Raw genomic sequence first — 10,322 nt, forward strand, 5'->3', positions numbered from 1 at the left:
GAGTAGTAAAAATATCCATAGTCTATTCATAAAAAACATATTTAGACAAAATATTTGTGCTGTTAACATTTATGATCTCACCTGGATTCATAACTTTCACGGGCAAAGCTACTACTGAGTAGGCTAAGCCGATCGTGGAAATAATATTATAAAAATACCAATATTTGCATACGTTTTCAAGCTCTTCTGGAGTTGGCGGAATCTGTAAAGTAATCAGTTTGTATTAGCCATCATTACAAAATAAACTATGCATTAACAAGATTTAACCCTTAACCATACTCTCATAGCGACCACATAGAACTTTTTTTGACGAGCAGGGTTACCGCAAGGACCACTTATTTAGTGGTCTACTGGACAGTGGTCCAGTAGACCACCTAAAACGTCAAATAAATTTGAAATCTGACAGTTATACTATACGTAAATAGTGATTTACGTATAGTATAACTGTCAGATTTCCGAACGCAATAAAAATTGATGTGTCAAAGCAAATTTATTTGACGTTTTAGGTTGTCAAAATCAAATTGCTAGAAAATGGTCGTTTTTGTGCGTTTCCACCGCTATACATTGCTGTCTTACGGAAAAAAAAATACGTATTGTAATTTCTTTGTTTCATATAAGAAAATGTATGTGTAGTACAGTCAGTATCAAAAGTAGCGGATGAAATAACGCGCCAAAAGTATCTGATATTCCGTATAACTTTTGCAAATGTAGATAAATTTTTTTTAATTCGCGTTCAAAAATATATCTTTTACAGTCTTAGTTGTTCTATAGTAAAGACATCACTTTTTGTTAAGCTGTTACAGAATGGTAGATACTTTTGAAGCGTTATTTGATCCGCTACTTTTGATGCTGACTGTACCTATGTCACAACTTATCCCAGTTATTGTTTTTGGTAGAATGTTCGCTCTTAAAGATTGTGGTTTGTATATGACCCTCTGCCCGTTCAGGATCAAGACAAGTGTTTTGTATGCGGTCACTGCTCTGCAGTGAATTCATATGACATTTAAGGGTTAGACTATTACTATTAATTAACCGCTTTTTTATTAGCATAATATAAGTAACTTTTATTTTCGGACCTCATTTGACTGTGTTCTAGTATAAAAACGAATGGCTTTATTTTACAACTTTTACTGTGGTTTAATTATGTCGATGATTACGTATACAAATACCTGACTAACCCTTTATACTTTTATATATGGCTAGCAGGGTAGTAGCCACATCCAAACCATACAGGGTGACCTTAGCCATTGGACAAACCCTGAAATCCCACATAGGGTTACTTCTCAGGAATGCTCTGACGTTAATATTTTTTTAATTAGTACAAAAGATAAAAAAAATAAAATTTTCGAAAAAAAGTTATTTGCAATAATCGACAACAAAAAGAAACACAATGTGTTAATCTTTGGCAGTGTTTTTGACAATTTGTTCGAAATATTTGATAATGATGACATTTTTCAAAAGTCAGAAGCTTATTAAATTAAATTAAATTAAATTAAAATTAAAATTCGTTTATTTCGAGTAACATAATGACTCATACATATTAATTTGGAACACTAGACTTAAACACTATACTACAAATACGAGTACACATGCATTAATACCTACAATAAAATTATACAAAGAAAATTAAAGTTTTTTAACACATTGACAGTTATCACCTATCTCAATGTGTTAACCACAGCGCTGCTGGGCGCATGGAGTCCACAGCAAAATGTCATGTACGGGCAAAACTTGTCCGCAATCATTGCCAGGACGCTGTTGGAGCTGGCGCGCACGCGTCGCACCAGAGATGCGGCTCGCAAGCGCATGGTAGCTTTAAAACACGCCACCTGCGCCTCCGCAAACATCCCTGATGCGCTGCAGTATCGCGGCAGCCCCATCAGTGCCCTGAACGCGTTATTATATTGTACTTGTAGGGCGTTATTAGTGTCATAAATAAAAAAGATAATCAAAAAGGTTGAAGAAGGTTCCAAACTGTTCTTTGAGGATATTACCTTAGGAGCTACTAACACATACAGGCTGCTCCAAAGTAAAAATTGGTAATTTGTTAATTTCTTAGAAACCGCTACACCGGCTGTTATGATACTTTGTACACTGGTTCTAAATACCCTAATGCATACCTTTCGACTTTGTCCAATGGCTAGGGACACACTGTATAGTACCGTTGGTAAGTATATCAACCACAAGATTTTTTTAATAAATATGAAAAATAAAAATAATTCAAGAAATTAATATTATGATAACAGTGTTAATAGAAAAATGATGATGATGATATGATTAACGATAAACGATAATCTTGATTTTTGATTACGTATAGCTACCGTAATCAAAAATCAAAATTAAAAAAGGGTCAAGCCTGTTTAAGGGTTAAATTCGAAATAATATAAATGGTTTCACGTTTTCAGTCACGTCAAGGCCATTAGCGAAACGTGTTTTTGATCCCTAAATTAATAGGAGCTGTGAAAAAAACTGTAATTAACCACAGATTCGTTTGGAATGTGACCTCCTCTTTTTTTTCAGGTTGTCATTTTAGACATAAAAACTTTATTCGACCACAACTTAGATTATGGAAGGTAGAGGCAAGGAAAAGAAAACTCTTTAGGCAGAATTGTTGCAAAAGTGTCCAGCTGTCAGCTATAAATAATAGTTCCAAATCTCTCCAGAGTAGTGCTAGAGTAGCTAAGGACCTAGGCGTTATTGACGGAGTGAAGTGCGCTGTCTATGATTAGATTTTTTTCTCAAGTATTCTAGGTATTGTAGCGCCTATTTATGGTTTTATGTTGGACACTTTTTGGTATATGGAGATTTTGTTACTTGCCTCTACCTTCCATAACTTAGATGCTTAGTGACACAAACAATTAAAAGACAAAGGAAAGAAAAAGTAACATAATTATAATTTGGTAAACCATTTTCGTCAGTAGAAGTAGGCGGAAAATTTAAAAAAAGTCGGCGCGCAGTTGTTTTTCCATAAAAAATTATCATTTTGTGCGTTTTTCTACTGACAAAGTGGGTGCCAGAATATACAAAATACCGCAACAGTAATAATAATAATGATTTACATAATTATTTTTACAGTACATATGGTGCTACTTTACCGCACTAGTGCGCAAATTAGTATATTACGTTACTGTGTCAAACATTTAAAGGGCCATATGAACTGTAAAACGTTGTACGATACATGTGCGAATAGGTAATTCGCAACTCGTGTCGATTTAAAACACTCCCTTAGGTCGTGTTTTAATTTATCGCCACTCGTTTTGAATTTCCTATTTTTCGCACTTGTACCGTAATGTACTATTAATAGCCCTAAGGGCCAGCCATACAAACAAAATGTCCAAAATTTGCCACTGAAATAAGAACCTACAATATAGGAAATAACATATCTTTTTTGATTTGTTTTAAATCTAAAAGAAACCAGTGCATCTCTGTGTAATACTGAATAAGTACTATAGGTAGGAACGTGAGCCTGAAGGATATAATAGTCGCTGACTCAGCAAAAATGCTGCAAAGTTCACCAACTGATCTTCAGTCAACAGGTACATTAACTTTGGCTTAGGGCCAGTTGCACCAATCCCACTAACGCGGGGTTAACCGGTTAAACCTAGAGTTACCATGGTTACCTGTACAACTTGATACTGGGTTAACAGTTTAACCAGTTAACCCCGGGTTAGTAGGATGGTGCAAGTGGCGCTTAGTAGCTTAGAGTATACGGTAGAACAGTCATATAAAAAAAAAGATATTAAATTACTAAGATTGTCACACTGGAAAGTTTTACTGGAGTCAGACTAAGCTAATGCAGACTTGAGCTCTATAAACTAATTACAGGCATAGGTATATCTAATACCTCATGTTATTGCATGTAGAAAATTTGATTACAATCCAAGACGTAGTTTTAGACACAAAGACGAAACTCCGTTAGTAAGGGAAGGTGAAATTCGGTTGGGGTTTTAAATGAGCGCGTTACTTGGATTGCATGGGAGCACATTTTGCGGAATTAAATAAGAAAACTTATTTCATTAAATATAAATATGAACACTTACTTCATCAGCCGCCTCATGGCTATTTGCCCAATAACTTGCCAGCTGAGAAAAGAAATTTAGTATTTTTTTACAGAACATATGAACGCAACTTTTGCCGTCCAAGCGGCAGCTTAAAACCTAACTGATGTTTAGCAGAAAAACTTACCCCCGGACTTGGGCCAAAAACTTGCTGTAAGGACATCCACAAAATAATTAAAAACATAAACACGTTTTTGGCAAAAAAAAAATTGGTACAAGCTTTTATCTCTGACTGTATTTTCCCACAGGTTTCTTATACTCATCGAGACAATTCTAAAAACCCCAAACACAATTAGGTTGCGTTGTTTTATCACAAAGCTTCCATGGTCGCCTCCTGTACCCATTAGATCAACTCCATCGTGCTTTCTTATGGTCTGACATGCTATGGTAGGACATTTAAAACTTATTTATCCAACTATTAGTAGACAAAAAAACTAAAACTCGCTGTAAAAAAAGTGACTATGAGGAATTATTTGTGGAATGCCGTATGTTGCCGGTGCATGAGGAAGTAGGGATGTTGCTGGCATTAGAGCAGTTCAATAAAGATGAATTTAAAAACTATATTAATCGCCCTAGATTAACAAGAACAATAAGTAAAAAAATGTTAGAGGTTCCGTCGTGCCGTAATAATTATTATGGAAAAAGAAGTAGAAAGTATCTGGTCCCCAAATTGTATAATGAAATACCGTATGATATAAGGGAATGTAAATCATTTAGGATGTTTAAATGTAAATTGAAAACGTACCTATTAAACAAAATTAAATTACCACCACAATAAACTATAAGATGTACCGTACTTACTTATTAATTAACTAGGCAATAAGCTAACCCATCTGTATTTAAGGGAGTTCCCTCTGCCAACAAACTGTCTTACAGTTTGGCAGAAGAAAATAAAATTGTAAAATCAGGGTTTTTTTTACCAGAATAAATGTTTTTTTTATTTTTTTTATTCATTATTGCAAAATTTCAGCTCTGTGGGAAACCGAGAAGTGGGTCAAATTATTTTCCTAGATTTGACCACAAACATACATACATACTAGCAGTGCAAGTTAAATAAAAGCTTGCAAAGACATAAAAAGCAAGTAGCGAGTCGGATTCGCGACCTGATAGCTCCAGCGTACAGCTTAAGAGGGAAGAATAGCTTCGCGATTCTAACGAATTAACGGAACTTTTTCTATGGAATACCATTCCGGGAGAAAACGGTTTCCATTAACTACATCTTAACAATCACTTTGATTTTAATATCGATCGCTTCAGAATTTTTAAGAAAAATTTTTTTAGATTTTATTCTACGACTTTGTCGGCTTTATTGATTTATATATCCATGCCAAATTTCAGCTTTCTAGCACTAACGACCACGGAGCAAAGCCTCGGACAGACAGACAGACGGACAGACGGACATGGCGAAACTATAAGGGTGCCTAGTTGACTACGGAACCCAAAAAAAAAACGCAATTTTAGTTTGGTATACGAAACCTTAATTCAACAATTACAGTCGACGATTAGAAAAAAGTGTTTACTTACTAACTTTACTAACGTACTTTCATTCTCATTACAGTTTTGGGTCGAAGTAGCAATTGGGAGAGCGAAATAGAGCATGGCAACCAGAGCACCTCTTCTCCACACATCTTAGTTTTTAGTTATAAGTTTTTTTTTTCTTAGTTCCTAATTAACATAGTTTTAAGTTTATACTAATAGCCGTTATGGATTAGTCATCTGAAATAAACGGTTTTTATTTTTATTTTTTTGGATTAGCTTGTGTTTGTATTTGATAAGAATTCTCGCCCCCAAAATACGATTATTGTTATCATAAAATAGACATGACACTGGCAATCAATAGTAAACTATAAAAAATTGTACGGACGAATGTAATGTGAGGTATCGTTATAGGGAGCGTGCATGAACTGTAGGAGGCAGCACAGGAGCCGTCAGATTTTTGGCGCGAGGCGTAAATGTGATGTTTATTGTTCCGATGTAGCCCACAAGATGACAGAACCTACTATGCACAAGAAAATACGTGACGTGTAAATGTACATCTTTATGGTTCCGATTCAAGCCACAAGATGGCAGACCCTCCAACGCGCACGGGCCCTATAAAACACTCGCATTCATTACATACTCCATAATTTTTTTGTATGTTATTGCAAAATAAAAATAAAAAATTAATGCGAAACCTATATACCTAGAATTATATTGCGATGAAGCGATCGACATCAAAATCAAAGTGATTTGTTAAGTAGTTAGTAGAAAATGTTATTATTGTATTTTCATGTGTTTTCAAAATCGGTCGCTTTTTGGTGAAGGAAAACATCGTGAGGAAACCGGACTAATCCCAACAAGGCCTAGTTTACCCTCTGGGTTGGAAGGTCATATGGCAGTCGCTTTCGTAAAAACTAGTATCTACGCCAAATCTTGGAATTAGTTGTCAAGCGGACCCCAGGCTCCCATGAGCCGTGGTAAAATGCCGGGATAGCGCGAGGAAAGAGATGTGTTTTCAAAATAAATATTTACTATAAAATTGATTACCCATAGAATTTTAAACTGTGTTTCTTGCTCGACACTTGATAATAGTTCTCGAAGACAAGTATCAAGTATATGGCATCCCTAACCACAAAGGGTCTATAAATCGATCATCCCAATACACGGTCAGACCACAATCCGGGGACCCTTCGTCGTTAGTGTGTGTGGCAGCACATTCATTATGTCTTCCACAGAATAGATATTCACTAAAGTAGAGTAGACATGCAGCGTAAGGTTACATGAGCAAATTGGGTAATTGACACATGTTGAATATTATAACAAAATTTAGCTAAATGGATAATAAAAATGGAATTTAGAAAGACATATTGAGGTTATACAAAATGCAAGGCTCTAAAAAGTCTCAAAAACATTTTTATTTTCAACTTTCAAAAAGAAAACCATTCGATTCCTTACATTTTATTGAAAAATAATTTGTATGTAATAATTTGTATATACATAAGGGCAATATTTCAGGGTCAAAACAGCTATGTTCCTGATCTTCAATGAATAAAATTATAATGTCGTTTTGTACACTCCTCAATTTTTTTTGGTCTTAACCGAAATCGTAAAGATTTCGCAGCAGATTCTCCTTGCAAACGTATTTACAATGCTCTCATTTTAAAACAACTAGTTAGGTTGCTCTGAAACTTTGTACTTACAAGAGGATAAGGTATATCTAATGCCTGTTATTAGTTTATGCAGCTTCAGATACCAGTACCTGCGCGACCGAGCTTTGCTCGGTTATAACAACTATTTATTGTAATATGGTGGTGTATAGGTGATAATCTTAACTACATTTTTTTACTAAATTAAACTTGTCTAAAACAATAAAAATTAAAATATTATATATAAGCTTGAAGAAAAAAAAAAAAAAGTTAGTCACCGTGCGGGATTCAAACCCGTAACACTGGTTGTTTTTTGCCGCCCGCGTCTTAACCCGCTGGACCAAACGGACAGTGGCCTGCAATACGAAATTAGCGACCACATTCGGCGTCGAAAGAAAAACGCATGAAAACTCGAAAACACGCGTTTTTCCCAAACATAAGACTAATCTAGATCGATTGTTTACCCCCAAAAACCCCCATATACCAAATTTCAGCGAAATCGTTAGAGCCGTTTCCGAGATCCCTGAAATATATATATATATATATATATATATATATATACAAGAATTGCTCGTTTAAAGGTAATAAGATAGTAAAAAACAGCGAATTTAAGTTTTTCATACTAAACTTGTTTTTGCTCTATTTCATTGGTTTTATAAGCTGGAGCTATACAAAACTAATTGCAGGCAAAGATAGGTATACTTCATATCATTGTATGTGCAAGGTTTCATTATAATCCAACTCGTAGTTGTAAAATGAGAACGAAACCCCGTTTGTATGGGAAGGTGAAATTCGGCCGAACTTGTTGCAGACTTAATTACTCTTTAAAGTATATTTTTTTGTTACGAAAAAAAGGACAAGATAAAATTTTCTTGAAAATTGCTCACATGTATATTTATCATACTATCTATTGGCTACATAAATACATAAATTGCGAATGTTCCCTTTTAGGGTCCATGATGTACTTTCATGAACTTTGTAACCAAGGCTCAGAGACCGGTTAAATTTCCAAACCGTTATCACGTACTTGGCGCAAAACCTTTTAATTTCGATTTCATTCGTAAAACCGATTTTTCACCGATTGACGGCGATTTGGGCCAAATTTTTTATCTTTAGTTTAAGTTCTTAGTAAGTTTTATTATGTTTGTTTATTTCTTTGTTTTTGGATATTAAAATATACTTCGTCTTTAGGAAAACATTTCCATAAAGTTCTTGTCAGATTAACCGGTTTAGAACAATCACAACCAGTTTCTTCCTATATTGGTGTCTTTGTTTACGCGGCACACCACCAGCGGCGGTATTATGGGCACATTTTTATCACTTGTCATGTCATGCGTCACTTTCGCACTTACATACTTGTTAGAACGTGACAGGCATGATGGCAAATGATAAAAAGCCGACCATCGTAGCCCTGCAGGCCAGCCGGCCGTCTCGTCGCTCGTCGAATAAACCGGTTTATTAAGGTTATAACAAAATTCTTAGAACGTTCTCGGTCTTATGGAAGTTCAGAGTAATACCGAAATAAACCGATATTCACCGTTTTTTTTAATCCGGTTGTGAGCCGTGTTTGTAACAACTCGTTTTTACAAGCTTTTATTTACTTTCACCTGACCGTTTTGTGTTTGTAATCATGCAAGTTAAATTTGACCCACTTCCCGGTTTCCGATGAAGCTGAAAATTTGCATACATATGTAAGTCGGGTGACAATGCAATATTATGGTACCATCGAGATGATCTGATGATGGAGACAGGAGGTGGCCATAGGAACTCTGTGATAAAACAACGTAACCTAATTGTGTTTGGGGCTTTTAGAATTGTCTCGATGAGTATTAGTTACTTGTGGAAAGAAAAGTACAGTCAGCGATAAAAGCTTGTACCAAAAATGAAATTTTTGCCAAAAACTTATTGTCATAGTGCAATAAATACAGAAATGAAATGATTGTCACTAGCATTAAGTACTCTTGACTTCGTATTTGACGACCAGTTTGGCCTAGTGGGTAGTGACCCTGCCTACGAAGCCGAAGGTCCCGGGTTCAAATCCTGGTAAGGGCATTTATTCGTGTGATGAGCATGGATATTTGTTCCTGAGTCATGGGTGTTTTCTATGTATTTAAGTATTTATAAATATTTATATATTATATATATCATTGTCTAAGTACCCTCAACACAAGCCTTATTGAGCTTACTGTGGGACTTAGTCAATGTGTGTAATAATGTCCCATAATATTTATTTATTTATCTATTTATTTATTCGTAGAGTTGTGCAAGGTCGAAATTGAGAATATCATAACCTTGAAACCTTCATAAGAACCTCGCATTTGATCGAAGAGTCACTGGACCAAAATAATTGCTATCATCAATCTGTAACACATTGATACGGGTGAGAGAATAAGTGACATTTGATCAAGCGATTTAGGTAAAATAGCTATCAATTTTGTACAAACTGATTATGGGTAAAGTTCCCTTCGGCCGCGTACGCAACCAGAGCTTCGTAACCAGATGCGATCGAAAACTATTTCTGCCTTGTACGAAACCGGTTGCGATCAAAAACTAAATTCGTCTTACCCGTAACCAGTTACGATCAAACACTTCTCGTTCTTATACGAAACCAATGTCTGGGTCATCTAGCTATAGGTTTTTTTTTTTTCAAATATTTTGTCATGATACTCATAATTTCTTATCCTGTGCATTTTTTGGAAACTATTGATTTAACAAATCTCAATATAACATATTTAGATCTCACATGAAACCTTTACAGTGGGTAATATAACAAATCACTGGCCACTTAAACATTACTTCAAGTGAATTCTAATCTGATTACTATGTTCTGATTTTTGACTAGATATATAACGTGTACAGTACTTATACTGTATAACAAGGTGTATAAATATAATCTCAGCTGACTTTATCAACGGTCGAAAGGTTTCGTACAACAAAGAAAAGTGTTCGATCGTAACTGATAACTAGTAAGACGGAATTAGTTTTTGATCGCAACCGGTTTCGTACAAGGCAGAAATAGTTTTCGATCGCATCTGGTTACGAAGCTCTGGTTGCATACGCGGCCGAAGGGGTAAAGTTAGGATCCAAGTCAGATAAATGAGTTGTAAAGGGATTTCGAATAATACGACTTTAAGCTAAC

At 35.3% G+C, this 10,322-nt stretch overlaps 1 protein-coding gene and 1 long non-coding RNA gene across 2 annotated transcripts in view; one reads left to right on the forward strand and one right to left on the reverse strand.

Annotated features, from left to right (window-relative positions):
• The window catches only part of LOC133530996 (collagen alpha-1(I) chain-like), a 30,211-nt gene extending 25,728 nt beyond the window's left edge, over positions 1–4,483 (reverse strand). The window contains exons 1-3 of the mRNA XM_061869067.1: positions 4,186–4,483; positions 4,041–4,082; positions 173–202 (exon numbers count right to left, since the gene is read on the reverse strand). Coding sequence (XP_061725051.1) covers positions 173–202; positions 4,041–4,082; positions 4,186–4,242 — 129 coding nt within the window. The 5' untranslated portion in view covers positions 4,243–4,483. The remainder of the gene's footprint in view (positions 1–172; positions 203–4,040; positions 4,083–4,185) is intronic.
• LOC133531183 (uncharacterized) overlaps positions 1–10,322 on the forward strand; it is a 111,075-nt gene that overhangs the window by 47,491 nt on the left and 53,262 nt on the right. The gene's annotated exons all lie outside the window — the stretch shown is intronic.

The sequence above is a fragment of the Cydia pomonella genome, chromosome 24, assembly GCF_033807575.1.
Source record: "Cydia pomonella isolate Wapato2018A chromosome 24, ilCydPomo1, whole genome shotgun sequence".
In the NCBI taxonomy this organism is placed as follows: Eukaryota; Metazoa; Arthropoda; class Insecta; order Lepidoptera; family Tortricidae; genus Cydia; species Cydia pomonella.